At 52.7% G+C, this 20,180-nt stretch overlaps 2 protein-coding genes across 7 annotated transcripts in view; both read left to right on the top strand.

Annotated features, from left to right (window-relative positions):
* The window catches only part of SLC6A13 (solute carrier family 6 member 13), a 35,481-nt gene extending 24,098 nt beyond the window's left edge, over positions 1 to 11,383 (top strand). For all 3 annotated transcript variants that reach the window (XM_029954034.1, XM_029954033.1, XM_029954032.1), the window contains 8 exons: positions 4,740 to 4,843; positions 5,728 to 5,852; positions 7,533 to 7,645; positions 7,972 to 8,109; positions 8,870 to 8,972; positions 9,428 to 9,528; positions 10,484 to 10,654; positions 10,946 to 11,383. In XM_029954034.1, the coding sequence (XP_029809894.1) occupies positions 4,740 to 4,843; positions 5,728 to 5,852; positions 7,533 to 7,645; positions 7,972 to 8,109; positions 8,870 to 8,972; positions 9,428 to 9,528; positions 10,484 to 10,654; positions 10,946 to 11,068 (978 nt within the window). In that variant the 3' untranslated portion in view covers positions 11,069 to 11,383. The remainder of the gene's footprint in view (positions 1 to 4,739; positions 4,844 to 5,727; positions 5,853 to 7,532; positions 7,646 to 7,971; positions 8,110 to 8,869; positions 8,973 to 9,427; positions 9,529 to 10,483; positions 10,655 to 10,945) is intronic.
* Positions 11,384 to 17,191: 5,808 nt separating this feature from the next.
* The window catches only part of SLC6A12 (solute carrier family 6 member 12), a 27,046-nt gene continuing 24,057 nt past the window's right edge, over positions 17,192 to 20,180 (top strand). For 3 of the 4 annotated variants that reach the window (XM_029955283.1, XM_029955284.1, XM_029955281.1), the window contains exons 1-2: positions 17,192 to 17,459; positions 19,276 to 19,360. The gene's annotated coding sequence lies outside the window, so the exon portion shown is untranslated. Of the gene's footprint in view, positions 17,460 to 18,393; positions 18,402 to 19,275; positions 19,361 to 20,180 lie in introns of those variants that run through there. The other variant, XM_029955282.1, reaches the window with a different exon arrangement.

Genomic DNA, 20,180 nt, shown 5'->3' with positions numbered 1-20,180 from the left:
CCTTTTATGATCTCTCTCTCTTTTTTTAAAAAAAATTTTTAATGTTTATTTATTTTTTGAGAGAGAGACAGAGTGCGAGCAGGGGAGGAGCAGAGAGAGAGGGAGACACAGAATCTGAAGTGGATTCCAGGCTTCGAGCTGTCAGCACAGAGTGGGGCTAGAACCCACAAACTGCGAAATCATGACCTGAGTGGAAGTCGGACGCCTGACTGACTGAGCCACCCAGGTGCCCCTACTTTGTGATCTCTGGAAGGCAAAGTGCCCATCTGCTCATCTTTGTTTTACTCACAGCTCTTCATCCATCCAAACATTTACTGAACATCCGTTATGCGCAGGTCTGTTCCAGCTGTAGTGTTTGTTGTAGAGTAACTTCCAGCAAACATGAAGAAGGTGGACCAGATAGCCTTCAACTCCGAGCATTAATAAGGCCATGACTCCATGCCTGGGTTACTGCAGGGAATAAAACCTCTTTTAATCTGCTCTCCGGGATAGCACCCTTCCAACTCCAGCCGACTGTGGGCTGTGCAGATAGCACGTGTCTTCCTGAGCTTCTGAAGCCGGGAGGAGAGAAGATGTTCCAAGAGCCAGGCTTGGTCCGGGCTTCCCAGCAGCCTTGTTGGCGGCGGGGTCCCGGTCTCCTGCTGCGGGATGCCTTTGTTTTCAGTGAACAGAGCAGCAGCCTGGAGGTATGATGCTCCTGCCAGAGCCCTAATTGAATGTAGTTGGCACTCCCCAGGAAGTGTGATAATTCCAACTGGCATTTGCCTGGCACTTGAGAATGGTGCAAAATTCCTGCTAGCCAACACAAAGACCAAAGACATCTCTGTCTGCCAAGCAGTCAGTCTGGGAGCGAGGAGGCAGGCAGAGACAATGCTGGGTTGATCTGGCTTTTTCCTCTCTTTCTGCCAGGCTTGCTGTGTGTGAGACAGGTTGCTGACTCTCCTCGTATTCCCTGAGGCTCATCTCTCTCGCATTGGGGAGTGGGCCCTGGAGACTCAGGGGTCTACTGGGCACTTGTTTCTTTCCCTTGCCTGGCCCTCTGTCCTGCTGCCCTTCCGAAGATGGATGGGGCAGCGGGCTGAGGGTGCAGTGTCCAGAGAGCCTTTGTGGAGCCTTTTAAAGCCCTATGCTAAGCTTCTAATGAAGGGTTCGTTTAGAGAGGAGGTTGGGGCCATTGATCAGAACGAGTCTTTTTATTTTGACATTGTACATTGAAATCTATGGGACCTCATCATTACTGAAAGGCAAGTTGCCCTTTTATTTATTTTAATTTTCTTTTTTAAAATTGTTTTTTAATGTTTATATATTTTTTGAGAGACACACACACACACACACACACACACACACACACAGTGCTAGCGGGGAAGGGGCAGAGAGAGAGGGAGATATGAATCCGAAGCAGGCTCCAGGCGCTGAGCTATCAGCACAGAGCCCAATACAGGGCTCGAACGAACCGTGAGATCATGACTTGAGCCGAAGCCGGACACTTAACTGACTGAGCCACCCAGGAGCCCCACGTTGCCTTTTTAAAACAACAGCAACAACAGCAACAAACACCAGCAACAGGTAACACATTTATTATGTGCTTACTGTTTGCCAGGCACATAACTGATTACATGATGCAGGGTGGGCCCCACACAACCCTGTGAATTTGCCGTTAGCTTCATTTTGCCAATGAAGAAATGGAAGCTCAGAAAACTTAGGAAATTTGCCCCAGTCCACAAAGCCAGCGCGTGGGGGAGCTTGGGTTTCATCCCATTTAGTCTTTAGGAGTCTGCTGTCTTGATGACCATGATACACATTTTACAGAGAGTATGAATCAGAGCGTTTTAAGGGATGCTTTTATTATTCCAGAAGGTGGGGTAGGGAACTAATATTTATTTAGGTGTTAGGTATTTCATGCATATTATTTTATTTGTTATTATACCCGTTTCCCTGATGAGAAAAGCGAGGTTCAGAGAGGTTACTTGCCCAAGATCACACAGCTAGTAATTAATAGAGTTAAGAATTGAACCCAGTTCATTTCGACTCCTCAGCCCAGGTTTTTTCCATTGCACGCTCTTGCCTTCCTAAAAATAGTGAGGATAATAATCCTTCGGATTGAATCAAAGTTGGAAATATCTCTCCGGGGTCTTCTAGAGGTCTTCCTCTGCTCCTCCAAGGTCTCTTTTCTGCCCACATCCCACCAGGTATTTTTCACACTTGTCTTATTCTCGATCAGTCTTCTGTTTCAGCCGAAGACACATTGGGGCTTTGCTTTGGAGGCCAGGGCTGCTGGCGTGATCCTGGAGCGGGCACCTGTTGGGGGGAGCAGAACAGCTTGCTCTGCTTCTTCCTGTGGCCCTTCCTCTGACCCCACTGCTCTCCCCATCCCAGCAGGCCCTCAGGCTGCAGCTGGGCCAAGAGCAGGGGGCTTGCCAAGCTCCCTGGGAGGGGGCTTTTGTCAGAGGCACCAGGTCTGACCCTTGCCCTCTGAACTCTCAGCCCTCCTGCTGCATTTTTTCTCTGTTCTCATTAACCTCTGCTCCCAAACCAGTCCTAGCCTGTCCCCCTCAGGGCAGGGTGAACTGCCAAGTCACTATTTTTCTTATTTTTTCTTCCCAACCCCAAGTTCACAAAACCTCATCACAACGGGATCTGCAGCTCGTGCCTGAGTGTGGGCAGCGGCAGAATGTCTCTGAGGGCACTGGAGGGTTTCCCTGGTAACTTGTGGGTCAGTCTGCACCCTGTGCACTGCCTGACACAGGGAGCAAACTGGAAGATCCGACCCTGGGCAGGCTCTTGTGTCGTGTCCTGGATGGCCTGTTGGGGAGCCATCGCCTGGGTGCGTGGCCGTGAGCCCCCAGGTAGATCAGGTGTCTGCCAGCCCTCCATCTCTGTGCCCGGGTCAGGCCTCTCCCCACAAGCTCAGGGCCTCTTGCTGCAAGGCCCTGCCAACAGCCTGCTGAGTGAGTAGGAACAAAATAGAACAGAGAGACCTTCGGTCACTGAGTTTTCCTGAGGTGACTATTCTCACAGGCTCTGTGGGACACTTTCGGAAGAAAAGGCTTTGAGACATCTCAAAGGAGCAAACAGAGTGCCCAAGGCACCCCCGCAAATGTCCACCGCATCCTACTGAATCTTTTAAGCACCCTCTCTGGTCCTCAGTTTCTTTCCTTTCATTCCTACCCTTTCCTTCTCTAGCTTCTGACATAAATCTCGAAACTGCCCCTCCTTTTCCCATTATAATTTGCTGTCAGGTTTTAAACTGTTTTCCTGGTGTTCCCACCTTCGTGTGCTATTTCTTTGTTAACCAGGGACCCTTCTGGATCTTCTATTGTGCTGTTTGCCGCTGATGCCTTTTCCCTGGCGGCAACTCCAGCCTCGCAGAGTACCTTGGGGATGGATAGGGTTCACGGTGGGCAGAAGGGGCGGAAGTCTGGAGATGTTCTCCCTTTTTCTTCACCAGCTTTCTGCTCTGTCCCACTTCCCGCAGAAATGGAAATATAACCAGAGGACAGACCCGCCCTGGGTGGGTCCCTGACGCCAGTTCTCAGGGGTGGTGATCCCCACATCTGGCTGACGTGAGGATCATTCAGGGAACTCTGAAAATAATACCGATTTCTGTGTTCTCCTTCAGTCCTAGAGACCCAGTATCTCAGCTGGGGCTTGCTTCAGGGTCCCTGAGACCCACCACAATGCTGAGGAAAATGGCACTTTGGTGGGGACAAGTGTGACGAGAAAGCAAGGGAGGTTGGGGGCTGTGGCGATGATTAGGGTGGCAGGGAGAGGCAGGTGAGGGACTGAGGAGCTTTGGACAGACAGAAGCTGAGGTTCTGGTGTGTGTGAGCGTTGGGAGCTTGACATGGATGGAAGGAAAGCAGGGGCCTATTTGGGGGCTGCTAGGGCAGGGCTGGGCAAAGGCCAGGAACAGCGAACACAGAGATGTTAGGACACCTGCCTGGTGATTTCTGCGCCTGTAGCTTAGTGCTCCCTTGTGGTGCTCACATCCTCTGAAGACAGGAGGTGCCTGGGGAGGGTCTGTGGCCCCAGGACCCCACCTCCTGCAGATCTGCAGGGTTGCCTAGTCCTGTTTGCCTTGATGTTCTTTCTCTTTGGGATGTTATTGTAGCTGTTGAATCTAAACCATAACATGCCGGGCTGGGTCAGCCAGCTGAGATAACAGTAACAGCCATACCCTATGTTTAGCCGCAGAGCTCCTTCCCCCCCACCCCCCAAGGAGTACAAAGCCCTTGCAGATGCATTTTTATTCATCCTCTTGACTCTGTCAGCTACAGTTTACTTTCTGTTTTTCAGATAGCAGATTTTGAGGTACACAGGGGCAAAGCCATGTTCTCATGGTGGCACTGATGTTAAGAACCTGTATCTGTCCCTGGGTTCCTTCTAAACTGGTCACGCTGCCAGGAGGGCCTAGGATAGGAGAAAATGGAGGCAGAACCCAGGGCTGGATTTCTGTGATAAAGAAGTCGGTGCTGGGTCTAGCCTACCCTTAGGGCTCCCTCCCAGCCTCTGCCACCAAGGGTCCATTAGTCTTCTTTCAATGCCTGATGCCCACGCCATCTTGGTAGTGCCTAAGGGACCCAGGAAGTAGAGCCCATTGGGACAGCAGGGTCACAGGCTGAGAGCAGGGTTCTCACCATTGCTAGCCAGTGCCTGGCTCAGCCATGGGCCTGCGTGCTCCCATGGAGCCCGGATGGCTTGGCTTTCCTTGTGCAACTTTCTTGCCTTTCTCTGTGTAGGTGTGGATGGACGCGGGCACCCAGATTTTCTTCTCCTTCGCCATCTGCTTAGGGTGCCTGACAGCCCTGGGCAGCTACAACAAGTACCACAACAACTGCTACAGGTGACTGGGGGCAGTGGGGCCTGGGCCACCAAGCTGCCTCTCCCTCCTGCCCCTCCAGCATGCTAGATCAGGGGTGATTTGGAGGGTGCACCAGCTCATGGATTCACCTCCCTCCCACTCGTCTTCACCCCACTTTGCAATGCCCTGGGGCCACTGGTTGCTGGAAGAAGCCAACTGCAGCACAGGCAGAGGGATGGCTTCCAAAGGCTGGGATGGTTGCAGTTGGCTGGGAAACCACAGCGGGGGCCCAGCCCTCTGGCTAACGGAGAGGTTAGTGGGTCCAAGCCTGAGAAGTAATTCATCATAAGCAATGGAGCCTCGGCCTGGCCTGCTTTGTACATATGCCCCAGCAAACGCTGAATCCTTACTGATTTGTACCTCACGACTCCCCATCTGGTGTCCCCCTTCCCATGGTTCCCTACTTGGTTCAAATCAGAGCATTTAAGCCAATTTCAATAGAAGCTAGAAAAATCATATCATGCATTGCAAAATCAAATTTGCAGGATGAGAGTTATTCATTGCTTGGGATCGTCCATATCCACACCCTCTATATTAGCGTGCCAAACTGAACTGTGACTGATTGGTAGTGTCCCAGGAGATGCAGGGGCAATATGGTGGCCAGGGAAGGCCGTGTGGCAGTTTATAATTTTTAGATTAGTACTTTACTTCCTTAGAGCCTTATTCTTTCATGACTATCTTGACTGACTCCAAGTCTCAGCTAAAGGAGTGGGCAGGGAGCAGGCTGAACCTCATCCTGCCTGGTAGCCCCCTTCTGGCCTGCGTGAAGGGCTGGGGTGAGTGTCTGCCTGCCTGAGGGGCAGTGCCCCCGGACTCCTGTTGGCGGCCCTTTTCTCACCCCGCCCATCTCTGCTTCCCTCCCACAGGGACTGCATCTCCCTCTGCTTCCTCAACAGCGGTACCAGCTTTGTGGCTGGGTTTGCCATCTTCTCTGTCCTGGGCTTCATGTCTCAGGAGCAGGGGGTGCCCATCTCTGAGGTGGCCGAGTCTGGTGAGTGTGGTGGGGAAGGGTGCCAGGGGCGGGTTCTGTGAGTTTCACCTTAACCTTGGCCAAGTGGGATCCAGATGCGTTTCTATCGTCACCTACACTGGGGGTGAGCCATAGTCACCTTTCAGTGGACGTGTCCTGGAAAGACCTGGGGGAGCATGGCAACCCTAACCCCAGCTTCAAAGGGCAGAGGGGTAGACAGTGAGCACTTCCCACACCTGGACTCCACTTCCTTACCCTGGAGGCAACCAAGGTGACGAGGTTCATGTTTCTCCTTCCAGAAACAGTTTAGGCATAGATGAGAAAAAATTGCCCCCCCACATATAAGCATTCATGCATACCTAGCACATATTAGTACTGCTATTTCTTACCCCCTTCAGAAAAATCAATTGATAATATACCATATGCACTGTTCTGGGCTTTTTGTTTTACTCACTTTTTTTTTAAGTTTATCTATTTACTTTGAAAGAGACAAAGATAGTACATTGAGCGAGGGGCAGAGAGAGAGAAGGAGGGAGAGAGAGAATCCCAAGCAGCCTCTGCACTGTCAGCTGGGAGCATGGGGCTCGAACTCAAGAACCGTGAGATCATGACCTGAGCTGAAATCAAGAGTTGGATGCTTAATTGACTGAGCCAGCCAGGTGCCCCTCGTTTTGTTCATCTTTAGACTGTATCTTGAAGATAAGTTTATAGTGGCACAGAGTTTCCTTTCTTTCACCATACAGTGTTGTTGCTTTTCAACAAAATCAAGGACCAGTCCTCTACCTGGGTAAGCTGTAAATGTCCCTTGCCCTCTCCTATTCTTGAGGGCCACCCTTGCACGCTCACTAGCAAGACCATGTTCTTTTATAACATTCCCACAGCACACCCTGTCACGCAGAGTGCCAAGCACTGGGAATGGACACCACTGATTCTTATTAAAAATGGTAATGTTTCACTTTTATCAAACATTTGCTATATGCCAGGCACCGTGTGAGGCATTTTGCCTGCACCAGGCAGTGGAAGGCTTTGAGGCAGGTACTAGGATTCTCCCCATCTCACCAGCGCGACAAGTGGGGCTCGAAGAGGTAAATGGCCACCCAAAGTCACACAGTCCTACTCTGTTTCTCAAAGGGAGATTCCTAAGGACGAATTTGAGCCGGCTGGGAGGAGCATTCATTTGTTTGAGAGGATGTGTCAGTGGTAGTCTTAATGCCGGTTCACTCACTGTAGGGTGACAGAAAAGGCTCTGGGTGCAGAGGTGACAAACTGGTGGCCCCAGGTTCAATCTAGTCTTGGAGGTACTTTTCCTTGGAAGCATCTTCTTTATAGAAAGACCACAGTGATGGTCTCGTAAGTTTGGGGCAAGAGATCCTGAGAGTGAGCCTGAAGATTTGGGGGAGAGCTTGCGGAAATGCAGGAGATACACCTCCTTTGTGTTTTCCAAAGCCCTTCACACCCACAGCCTCTGGGTTCTGTTCCTGCCAATGAGAATATAGTGGGTGGTGCCTTGGAAATTTGGGGACCAGGCAGACATTTGGATGGCTCCTCCTGGGTGAGTTTGGGAGTGATGATGGCAACTTCAGGGTCAAGTTTCCTCTGGCTCCTGTAATTCCATGGCCCACGCTGGGAAACTGGGATCGATCACATACAGCCTGGAGCCAGTCCAGGCGCTGAGCTGCGTCCCTCTGCCTTTTGCTGTAGGCCCTGGCCTGGCTTTCATCGCCTACCCCCGGGCTGTGGCGATGCTGCCCTTCTCTCCTCTCTGGGCTTGCTGCTTCTTCTTCATGGTCGTCCTCCTGGGGCTGGACAGCCAGGTATCAAGAATTGGACACACAGAGCCTGAGAGATGGGTGGGTGCGTGGGGGCTGGAGAAGGGAGTGCAGGGGACACAAGCCTGAGCCTGATGTCCTGAGGGGCCTTAAAACAGTTGGTGACTGGGCGAATGTCAGATGTGGATGCCCTCCTAGGGACCAAGAAGAGCTCTGAAGGTTAGGTCCAGACGTAAGCAGACAAGGACAGCTCTGGGGACCCAGGACAGGGACACGGCAGGGCTGACACTGGGAGCGAAAGGCCAGAGCTAGTTGGTGCAGCGTGTTTTGGGAGCTCTCTTTCCCTCCAATTCTTTTGCCCTCTCATCCAGTTTGTGTGCGTAGAAAGCCTGGTGACGGCGCTGGTGGACATGTACCCCCATGTATTCCGCAAGAAGAACCGGAGAGAGCTCCTCATTCTCGGCGTGTCTGTCGTCTCCTTCTTTGTCGGGCTGGTCATGCTTACAGAGGTGAGGGCCTGGGGGACTTGGAGATGTGAACGGGATGAGGAGGAGAAGCCAAGTTGGACACTGTCTCTTGTCAGGTGGAGCAGGCTGTGGGGCAGGCCTTCCGGGCTTCAGAGCCCTGGGATGCCCTCCTTTCCCAGCCACAGGAAGCACAAAGTAGGCGAGGCCTCCTCTGGCCTTTGGACCCTAGTCACCTACCTTTGGGGGTGGCCAAGGGGTAGTTTGACTGCAGGTAAGCTGCGAGGGGTGAAAAAGATGGCCAGAAAGTTCTGGGTTATGAAAAATTGCCTCTCCAGCAAGCTCCCATGATTTCCCACGCTGCTGAACCAAGTTCCAGGGACAAACTTCAAAGGAAGAACAGGAGCCCTGGGGATGGGTGATATTTTCCATTTCGTCTCAAGGGAGAAGGAAGGAGATGGAGCTTGTCAGCTCAATAGTACTGATGACAGCCCCTCTCCTGAGCCTTTGCCACAAAAGTACACACTTTTTCTTAGATTTCTGGGTCAATCCCTAAATGTTCTCAGGGATAAGCTAACAATAGCTGTCTGTTTTATCTTCCTTCCAAAAATCATAATAAACAATAATTGTTGTCTCCTATCTGCCTAGCTCCTTATAGCTTACAAACTATGGTGTTTTAATATCTGTCTCCTATGATCCTCACCAGGTCTGCCCTGTGTCTGAGAGTGTGAGGCTGGAGGCCACGGGTCGATCTGTTTCCTCTGGATATAGTTCATATATATATTTTTAATCTCTTCCCGGACAGGGTGGTATGTATGTATTTCAGCTCTTTGACTACTATGCAGCCAGTGGCATGTGCCTCCTGTTCGTGGCCATCTTTGAGTCCTTTTGTGTGGCCTGGGTCTATGGTAAGTGACTCTTCCCCCAAGTCCTTACCCCAGTACTTACCGTCACCTCAGGCCCTGAGGGCAAAAGACAGTCATCTCCCGCTCCCACTCACTTTTTCCTGGGACACTTGCCCTACTCAACCTCAAAAATCTAAAGAATCTTAAACTGCTAGCATTGTCACCCTTCTGGTTATGGCTATATGCAGACCAGCCCAAGTGGGCCCAAATCCTGTCCTATCCAAACCTTCTCAGCCCTTAACAGCCATGATCATCAGAAAGTTATTTTCTTCACATAAGCCAAGTTTTGCCCACTGCTGTGCATGCCTATGAATTCCAGGGAAGAGATTTTCCCAGCAGCGATTTGGAAAGACAACCATGGTAGCTTCTATTTATTGGTCTTTGCTCCATCCTGCCCCTGCCTTGGATGCTAAAGAATGTCCTTTCTCCTCCTTCCTTCCTTGTCTTCTGCACGGTAGGAGCCGGGCGCTTCTATGACAATATTGAAGATATGATTGGGTACAGACCATGGCCTCTTATCAAATACTGTTGGCTCTTCCTCACGCCAGCTGTATGCACAGTAAGACAACCCTCAGGGGGCAAAGTCACAGGGAGGCAAAGAAAGATGGTGCCCATAGGAAGGTAGATAGGCAGTTAGCCCTGGAAGGGGTATTTGTCCAAGAGGATTGAGCATCACTTCGGATTTTCACTCGTCCTCCTGTTGTATTCTAGAAAATGATGAGTAAGACAGATTCTTCCTTTCCAATTCACAGAAGGACAGACTGACGTTCAGGGCTGTCAGATGGCTTGACCAACACTACAGTGCAAGTCAAATGTCACAGGCAGGAGTGAAACCCTGCGCACTGGGCTGCTTATAATATATTAATAACCACAGCAATAATAGTAGATCCGTCACAGAGCACTTACTTTGCATTGGGTACACATTTGAGCCCATGTTATCTGCACAAGAACCCTATAAAGTAATAATTACCATTAGATTCATTATATAGATGAAGCTGAAGCCAGAGAGGTCAAGTCATGTGCCCGAGCAAGAAAGTGGCCATGAACTAGGGTTGAGCCTGGCAGCTTGACTTTAGAGCCTGAACTGTAAAGAACTAAGCGCTGCTTCCTCGGGCTCTATCTTGGGTGTCAGCAGTCCCCCCAGGAGCCTACTGTAGGCAAGGTATAAATGAGGCCCAGGGGGATGGAGGCATGACCCCTACCCTTGAGGCCCTGGCAGCCCTTCTTGAGGGTGCAGGAAACTAAAGCATCCGAAAATAGCAGCTAAGGGCCAGCCATAGGTAGGGGTGCCCAGAGGAACGGAGGCCCTGCAGGAACAGCATAGGTACCCTGGAAATACTACCGGGGGTGTGGATTTTGAGTAGAATGTGGATGGGGATTGAGGATTGATTGACCCAGGTGAGCCTGGAGGCAAATCTAGTCTTGCAGTGGGACTGATCTCTGCCAGCTCTTTTGGGGGGCCGAGGGCACAAGGCCCCTGCTTTTCCAGCCCCTATCTCTTCTCTCACCCTCAGGCCACCTTCCTCTTCTCCCTGATCAAGTACACCCCGCTGACCTACAACAAGAAGTACACGTACCCGTGGTGGGGTGACGCTTTGGGCTGGCTCCTGGCTCTGTCCTCCATGGTCTGCATTCCTGCCTGGAGCTTCTACAAGCTCAGCACCCTCAAGGGCTCCTTCAGAGAGGTAGAGAGTTAGTAGGGGGGTAGGAGCCCTAGATGTAGCAGATGCCTGCCGGGGTAGAAGCTGGTGGTACACAGAGCGCCCCTGAGTCCAGTGAAGGTGCTGGGGAAGGCTAGAGTGAGGCCTTCCAAGTCTCAGAAGGACACCACATGCCTCCAAGTCACAGGCTGTGCTGACAGGGCCAGCACCTGGAGGGCGTGTTGTGTGCGGGGCAGCAGGCAGATGCTGGCAGGGAGGGGTGGGAGGTATGCCCCTGACTCCAGCTCACCACAGCCACCTCCACATTCCTTGCAGAGAATTCGCCAGCTCATATGCCCAGCTGAGGACCTGCCTGGATGGAACCAAGCAGAGCCCTCTGCCCCCGCCACACCCAGGACATCACTGCTCATACTCACAGAACTGGAGTCTCACTGCTAAGGCTGCAGGGCACAGGGTCGTGCCGTGGGCCTGGCTGTGGGGACAGCTGCAGAGGGGGAGGGCAGAAGCAGCCCCACTGTGCTTCTCTGCCCCCTCCTGGGGCAGATGAGATGGGAGGATTTGGAATCCACCTTGGGTTGGGCGCCTGCTACCTGAACTTCCCTGCTCCAGGGGTGGCTGTACAGGTGTGAGATGCTCGTATCAAGAGGACCCTTTTCGAGACAGGCCTTGGGAAGCTGGGTGGGGGCTGGTGGGTGGAGTGACAGCCTCTTACCCTTCATTCCATTAAATCCATGCTCTTCCTAGCCACTGCCAGAGGCTCGGCCTGGTTCCTGTCCCTCTGCCTTGCGGCCTTGGCCACCTCCTCACTTTACAGCTGCGGCCTTAGCGCCCCCTACCTCCTCTCTGTCTCTCCCTGCCTCACTGAGTACTTGCGGACCGCGAGCAGAGGATTGCGGTGGTGAGAAGGGCGGTGGGGCCCAGCTGAGACCCTCCATCTTCAGACACTCACACCAGAGGGGTCTGCACACTCTGTCCATGCTTCCCCCAGAGCCCTCTCCCTCCTTCTTCGCTTGGTGGAATAAGCAGGGCAATGGAGGGAGCAAGGAGGGCTGCCTGAGCCCTAGTTAGAGGAAGGAAGCGGAAAGCGTGGTTGGGCTTCTTCGCCCCCGCCCCCCCCCCCGCCGTCCTCCCACATTGCCCTTACTGTGTCCCTCCCTGACCCCACCTGCCAAAACTGTGTGTGCGCGCCCGCGTGCCCAGGGCCTGAACCGGGGGAGGGGGCGGGGGCGCGAGAGGGCCAGCCAGTGACCACAGACCTGAGGAGACGCCCTGGCAGAACGGGCACTACCCCAGCTCAGCCAGCAGAGGGCCCCCATTTCCTGAGGACCACTTCGCTCTTCTCAGAAGACAGATGACAGGCGCGGCACCCCCAGACGTGGCCACCAGGGGGCGGCACCGCCATGACCGCAGCTCGCGCAGGTTGAGCTGCGCAGATGAGCTCTTGGGGTCCGGCTGCATAGAGGATCCAGGTGGAAGGAAGCCCCGGAGTCTCCCACAGGTGTCTGCAGGCTATACGTGTGGAGCTGGGTGGAGCCGGGGTGCACTTCTGTGTGTGTGTGTGTGTGTGTGTGTGTGTGTGTGTGTGTGTGTGTGTGTGTATGTGTGTAAGTGTCTGAAGACACACGGCTGCATTTCTCCCTAAACTTGTGGAGGCTTCGGGATCTGCCAGTGTCCCCACATTTGTCCAGATGGTCCTTCTGGTGCTGTTCTGGGGGGAGCGTCTGGGACTCTTGGAGCTGCGGACGGAGGGCACACAGCATTCCCTGGGTGATCTTCCTAGTTTGTTTTACAAGCCAGAGAGGGGGACAATGCACTGGAATCTTCGCCAGTCTTCAGCTTTTTATTTTTTTCGTTGCTGTTGGGAGAACTTATGACAGTTGCTGATGGCGGCCCTTCTGGTTGTCGGCATTAGCTGCTCCTTCCTGGACAGTGACTGGTTGGGCCTCCCTGGGGTGTGCCAGGCTCAATGACAGTCGTAAGGTGGGAGAAGTCAATCTGCTAGAGGAACATGCGGCAGCTCGAGACACCGCACCCCTGGCACCCCACCCATCTGGTGATGTTTCCAGAACACCTACTATGTGGCGCTGTGCTATGGTCATGACACATGACACAGTTTCTTCAATAACAAATTGTGACAGATGCTGTTTTTTTTTTTTTTTTGAAGGAAAAGCAAACTGGGGTCTGGGAAGGAACCGCTGGTTTAGGTGGGGAGGGCTGTGAATGCCATGCTGATGGTGTGACAGTTCTCTCTCCGTCCATCCATCTGATCACAGCGGCTAGCATCGAGGGAGGGATGCCTGCGGTTCAGTAATGACAATTTGAAAATTTTTAATGTTTTCTATTTATTTTTGAGAGACAGAGAGAGACAGTGCGAGCAGGGGAGGGTCAGAGAGAGAGAGAGAGAGAGAGAGAGATACAGAATCCAAAGACAGGCTCCAGGCGCTGAGCTAGCTGTCAACACAGAGCCTGATGCAGGGCTCAAACCCATGAACCATGAGATCATGACCTGAACCAAAGTCAGATGCTCAACCCACTGAGCCACCCAGACACCCCAGTAATGGCGATCTGAATCCTGGCTAGGAGATTCATTAATGGTGGAATATCATGTGAAAATAAGCCATTGGCCTGAGCATCAGAAGATACAGGGTCCAGTCCTGACCTTCTAACTTGTCTTTCTGGAACTTACTTGAGATTCAGATCTTCATGTTTTTCAGATGGAGGTAATACTGTGCCCCTGCCTACATGCAGCCTTATTGTAGGGCTCAAATGAGGTCGCGGGTGTGAGAGCCCTTTTAGTCACTCATTGCCAAATGGCGTGAGGTCATTAAGTGAGTTGGGGGGATGGTTGAGGGGGATCTGCTCTAATAAACCAGGGTGTTCACAGGCAAAGATGTGAAAGAAAAGCCACCTGCCTGTGTCAGGGATGTGGCTTTAGCTGAGATGGTGGGGGAGGGCCTGCTCTCTGTTCTCTCTGTTCTCTCTCCCTGCAAGTGCAGAACCAGATCCTGCAGTTCTGCGAGGGAAAAGACACAAAGGGAAGGGGACCTCTCTTGTCCAGCAGTCACACCTGTTAGGGAAGAAAGGCAGGTGGGGGAGCCCTGGGCAAGCGATGACTGAATGGGGAGGGAGGAAGGACAGCTCACTGGAGTCGCAAGCCGGCCCTTACAGATGGGGAGGCTGAGCCCAGGAGGCTGCCTGGGAGCCTTGGATCCTAGTCCTCAGACCTCACGCACGTCCCAGATCCATCCATGTGCACACAGACACCCAGCCCTCCGCTAACCTGGATAAATGTGCCCAAGCTGAGACTCCCCACAGTCAGCCCAGTGCACTCCTTCACAGAGGCTCGCCGTCCTGGCTGGGATCTAAGCCCTCTTACTTACCAGCTCTGTGACTTTGGGCACGCTCACCTTTCTGAACCTTCACTTTCTCCTCTGCAAAATGGAAATAATAATACCTAGATCAGTGTGTTGTTGGAGTCCAGTGAAGGGTGTAGGGAGAGCTGCCCTGGGGCCACATTCAAGCAAATCTATCCTCTTTCCTGTGGCTCCAGCCCCACAACACTGGCTGTCAATGAAACACAAAAACACAGGAAGAGCTCAGAGGTACCTTTGCCGTCCCCAGGCCTCCGCAGCCCCAGGCATCCAGTTGTACTGGGCGCAGAGAAAAGGCCACATATTTACGGACTAGGCATGTTTGAAGGGCACAAGGGAGAGGCAGCTCTAGAACTCTGCGTCCTGTGGTCCCAGAGCTCTGCTCGGCGCTGGCAGTGTTGTTCAGGAAAAGCAGGGCCTGGGTCCTTCAGGCCCTAGTGTATCCCCTGTTTCCAGGAGAGCAATGGCTTTCCAGAAAATGGAAAACTGGAGTGAATGTTTTCCTCAAGTTGCATCCATCCATCCAATAAACACCGAGTGTCTGCTCTGAGCTAGCACTGTACTAAACGCTGGAGGCAAAAACAGGGAATTATGAAGTGTGTCCCCTCCCCTTTAGATATTTATGCCCTAGGAAACAACACGTTACAGTGGAACAGAAATGCTCAGAAAGTAGGTTTCATGCTAGGCTTTCTAAAAGCACGCAGGGGGTGAGATGGAGGTGGTAAGGAGGGCATTTTATGGGACTCACGTTCTCACTGCAGCAGGATGATGGAGTCATTCAACCACTTCGTGTCTTGTCTCTGGCCCCTCCCCAGTGTGGAAACGGTCTTAGGTAGGCTTTCAGGTAATATCAGGATTCCTACCTTTTGTAAAGATGGGTGGGGGGGAATCTCTGGCCTCCAGGAGTTTACCAATTGGTCTGAATATCCAGTGGGGACTGGAAGCTGCAGGGGCCAGGGTGGGCTTGAGGGAGGATGGGGCTCAAAGTGAAAAGGAGGCCAGCACAAACAAGGCAGCGGTTCCACAAGTTGAAGGTAAAGTAGCAAGACTGTCCATACACAGCCCCAGGCCCTCACAGAAAGCCTGACACGTTGTAGGTATGAAATAAAAAAATTTATTAAAATATTGAGAGAGAGAGAGAGAACAAGATGGGGAAGGGCAGAGAGAGAGGGAAACACAGAATCCGAAGCAGGCTCCAGGCTCTGAGCTATCAGCACAGAGCCCGAAGTGGGGCTTGAACTCATGAACTGTGAGATCATGACCTGACCTGAAGCCAGATGCTTAACCGACTGAGCCACCAGGTGCCCCCCAAAATTTTTAAGTTTATTTATTTATTTTGAGAAAGTGAGAAGAAAGAGCAGGAGCAGGGGAGGGGTGGAGAGAGCGAGAGAGAATTCCAAGCAGGGTCTGAGCTATCAGTACAGAGCTGGATGCAGGGCTTAAACTCTCCAACTGTGAGATCATGATCTGTGCCAAAATCAAGTCACCTGCTTAACTGATTAAGCCACCTACGTGCTCCTAAATGAATGAATGAGCTAGAAAATCTAACCTCTGCCTCACCTGATTCTCTTTCTTCTGGCTTCCCTTCATGGAGAAGCTGGGCATTTTGCTCTGGGACAGCTGTCGCTACTGTTCTGTAATCTCATGGACTTTGGTGTCCCCTCTGCACTAAGCTCTATGGTTGACACACGGTGGACCCAACACGCAGGGACAGGGCAGATGCAGCAACGCAGGTCACACCAACCTGGCGGAGCCCAGGGGGAGCCCAGGGGGACAGGAGTGTGAATTCTGGTTGGGGCTGTGTGTGGCTCTCCCAGAGCCGACCTTCAGCCTGCCTTCTGGTGTCACAGAGGCAAAGAGTCTGGGGACTGAGGCTCGCTCTGGCTTTCTCTTGCTGGGGTTCCCCACAGGACACACTGAGAGGGGCCTGAGAGACACTGAGTGGGGCTGCTTGATGGAAAACTACAGACTGAGCTTCTCACTTCACACCCCAGCCCTGCTGGGAAGTTCTCAAATATGAAGGGGAAGCTCGTGCAAAGGGAAATTTCCCTTTCTCCCCACAACTTCCCCTCCCTCCTCAGCACCTGGGGCTGAAAAAGCACTTTCATTGTCTTGAAAAGAGACACTGGCTGTTCTGAATGAATGACCAGGGGACAGTCCTGTACCCAGCAACAAGAGGACATGCTCAGGAATAATGAGAAGGACCCTGTTCTGGATGAGCTCACTGGGCACACGGCATGGGACATACACATTTATTCAACAAATACCAATTCACCACTGATAGCTGCCAGGCAATCAGACAAGTCTCAGCTATGTGCCTTAGTGCTGAGAGGCCACCAGGGCCTTAGTACTGCCGCCTGGACCCAGACACCCGTCACCCTGGCCCCTGCTTTCCAGAGGACACACAGCAGACACCGATGACCTCCTCCTCACCCCCGCCCTCAAGCACCGACAATATCCTAAGCAATTTACCATATTGTCTTTAACCCTGAAAAGTAGGTAGGTGTTGTTTTTTACCTTTCGCAGATTGGAAAACTGAGGCTCAGAGCCTTGGCTAGCTCCCCTGACTGGTAGAACAGAGGAGGGGTCTCAAACTCAGGGCGGTCTGACTGTAAACCTGTGTCCTTTCTAGATTAGGTTTCTTGAAGTATGCTGTGGGCACTTTCTCTAGGAAAATCCCAAGGAATAGGGTAGTGGTTGTGAAGGTCCTGAGCCTTGCCTTGAAAACCACAGAGGGCAGGTACTTGGTGGAAAACTCCAGTGCGTGATTCACCCTCCTCCTGAGCCCTCGTCAGCGAGGCCAACTCCCCTCCTAAGGTTGTCACTTTCCAGCGTGGGGTTGGTGGCTCCCCTCCTACTCCTCTGGCAAGAGAAGGCTGCACCCTGCGCTGTACATCCTCTCCTCCGCCCTCAGAAGGAGCAGGAACTGGAGGGGCACGGTGAGAAGGGAGAAGGCGGGAGGGATGAGAGAAAGGAGGGAGATGAGGTTGGGTGTGAGTCTCTGAGCCAGTCTGGAGGGGTCGGCTTGGGACAGCACCCACTGGGAGGGCTTGGGGAGGGGGGAGCCCACAGCAGGAGGGAGATGGGGGTGGGGGACTGGGGACAGAGGGCTTGGCTTCCTGAAGTGGGATGTTGTAATCCTGGTGCACAAACTTTTGGCTTCAGTCCCTCCTGTTGCTTGTGGTATTTCTCTGTCCCTTCCCTTCCCAATACACTGGTGTGCATGAGCACACGCGCACACACACACACACGCAAACACACAGGCGCACACACACAGCCACTTTCTGTCTGGGAGTCCCAGGACAACAACTCGGATGGGAGTCTGAGCAGAGGGGAGGACGGCTTCCCTCTCAGGTCCTGTCTTTCTGGGTATTCTTGCAAGCGGCTTCCCTGGGGACGGTCCCGGGGACCTGAGGCATGGAGCTGAGCTGACCACAGGAGCGGAGTTCGGGGCTGAGGTGAGCAGGATGCAGAGGACTGGATGTGCCTTCGCAGTGCCTCAGAGGTGCCACAGAGGGGCTGGAGGGCTGGGTCCCAGGAGGCAAGGCTTTGCAACATGTGTGTGTTGATGGCACAAAAACCTGGGGCCGGAGGAAAGTCTGATGCTGGAGACTCTCAGGACAAGGGGGATCACTCCAGCTTCCCCAAACCACCCTCAGGGACAAGCCCGGGAAAGTGCAGAGTTGGGGGGCTCACTCCGGGGAAGGGAGGAAAGAGGGCTGGTCACCTGACTGAGAGGGAGGGGAAGCAGATGGTGCCCAGCGAGGTGGGAAGGGAGAGCAGACAGGTGGGAAGTTTGGGCATTCCTAAAGGCCCATGCCCTGCAATTAGCCACGCAGGTGAGGGGTTTCTGCCCTCCCCCACAGGTCGAGCAAAGCAAGCAGGGAGCCAAGCGTCTCCCAGGAGGAAGCGGCCTCAGCTCAGGGCGCTTGGGGGTGGGGGCATTAGCATGTTTGTGCCAGGGAAGGACAATGAGAGAGCCCCCGGGAGGTGCAGGCGGCCACCAGCTGAAGCAAGCAGCCCCCAGGGTGTGAAGGACTAGACGGAGTCAGGTCTTGGTGCCGTGCACACAGGTATGTGTGTGCAAAGGGACGTGACGGGAACGGCACCAGTGTGTGCGGAAAAGGGAACTGGTATGTGGGTGTGGGCCACAGCAGGGGCCGGGGCATCCTGCGCCCCCGTGGCCGGGGCTGGGCTGCAATCCCAGCAGCACGTGGGCAGCGGCACTTCTCCACCTGTCTGCTCCTCTGCGAGACCCTGACCAGGCCTCCGTCTCCATGCCCAGCTCCTGAAAATGGTTAATTCTGGACTTGTTAGGTCTCTTGAAGATTTCCTCGATGGGCAGCACTGAGCCCAGTGTGGGTGTAGGTGTCTTTGCTTCTGGAGGGCACTGACCTGTGGTGAGCTCCAATCTGTGCCCCCTGCCCTGCTCCAGTGGAGGTGGGAAGGTGGCGAGAGGGGCTGGAGAGCTTGCAGAACCGGTGGACCCTTGGGGAGGCGGTGGGGGGGAAATCTCTGGAAGTCATCTCGACTGTAGATGACACTGTTGTTTATTCCTAGCAGATGGGCTGAGGGTAGAAGGGCACAGTGGGGACAGGGTGAGGGGGCAGAAAAGTGGAGTGTGCCTTCCTCTTGATGTTTACAAGTAACTCCAGAAGGAGAGCTCTGAACAGCTTGTTTTTATGTCTGACATCCTTTTCGAATTTCTTCCCTGAGTCTAACTTGAATCGCACTTGCTGCACTACAAGGCTGTGTCCCCTTGACTTCACCAGGGTTCTGGGCCAGCTTTCCTTCTCACACGCACTTGCTTTCATTCTGCCATTCTGTTTTTCATCCTAACACATGATATTCCTGGTAACCTTTAAAAAAAAAACATGTCACCTCAGTATCAGCTCATCAGTGTATGTTATCTTGTCTCTCTTTCCCCATCCCGATATAACCCAATCCCTGTGCCCAAGCCAGGCTCTGAGATTTGCTTCCCCATCCTACAGTCTCCTCTGGTTTTCCCTTTGTTTACTCCTTTTCCCCAGCAGCTCACCCCTCCTTCCACTGCTGGGGACAACTGGGCCCTGGAAGAGCTGCTCCTGGTCTGGGAACAAGAAGGCTTGTCCCCTGACCACCCCCTTGGTGACCTGTGCGCTCGGGCTCACCCTGAGCTGAGCTACACTATGGTTTCTCAAGCCACGGCAATTCTCTTCTTGTCTTTCATGGATCTTATTCTTATCCCCCACCCTCCCAACACCCTTGTTGAACAGAGATCATTCTCTCTTCCAGGGAGACTTAAAACCCAGAGAGGAGGTGTGATTTGCCTAAGGTCACACAGCAAGTTAGAGACTCGGCTCCACCACTTAGTGTATTGGTAAGTTTATTCAAATGATTCAAAAATAGTTTTACTGAACACCTGGTGGCTGTCAAGTGCTGTTCCTTAATCTCTCTGAGCTTCGTTTCCTCATTTATAAAATGGAGTTAACAGTAATACTCACATCAAAGATTTTAATGAAGATGAGATTTAGTAACGTATATGAACAAGTGTATGTTTTTGGCACAATGATTACTCGAATGTTAGCTTTTATTAATATTATTATTGGCTAGGTCTGGACTAGAACTTGGGTTTCCCATCTTGTGCTTTTCCATGAACGTTTTTGAATTTATTCATTTATTCCTTTACTCATCCATTCATTTGTTTGATAATGACTCGAGGGGCATTCCTCAGGGTGTCTTAGCCCCATTTATGGAACAACATGTACAGTGGGTTCGGGATCCCCACCTTTTCCCCCTGGAGCAGGCTGCGGGTTCTTCCCACCTGACACTCTGGCTCTCAGAGCCCACCTCCTGAGGTCTGACAGCTACTCTGGACCTGGTAGCTCTCTTCCCTCCCTCCCTTCCATTAGAGGCCGAAGTCCTCTGATCTCCCCTGGGTGCTTCTGTCCTCATCTTCCTTCCTGGACTGAGCTTGCTGTGGAAACCTCTGGGTCCCCATTCCAGAACTTCATGCCTCCAGGCTTCCCATTCCTGGGATAACCTGTACCCTCCGAGTCACCTTCAAAAATTTCCATAACCTCAAATGGCTCCTGCCACGCCTTTCTAACTGACTTGGGTTTGGGCTGTTGCCTGGGCTAAAAGGACCAACAAATAAACACAGACACTTCTTTTAGTAAAAAGAATCCCTTGTGTTTCTC

The sequence above is a fragment of the Suricata suricatta genome, chromosome 10 (assembly GCF_006229205.1).
Source record: "Suricata suricatta isolate VVHF042 chromosome 10, meerkat_22Aug2017_6uvM2_HiC, whole genome shotgun sequence".
NCBI lineage: Eukaryota > Metazoa > Chordata > Mammalia > Carnivora > Herpestidae > Suricata > Suricata suricatta.
Note: the sequence above shows the minus strand (reverse complement) of the source record. Positions and strands in the feature narration are given on the sequence as shown.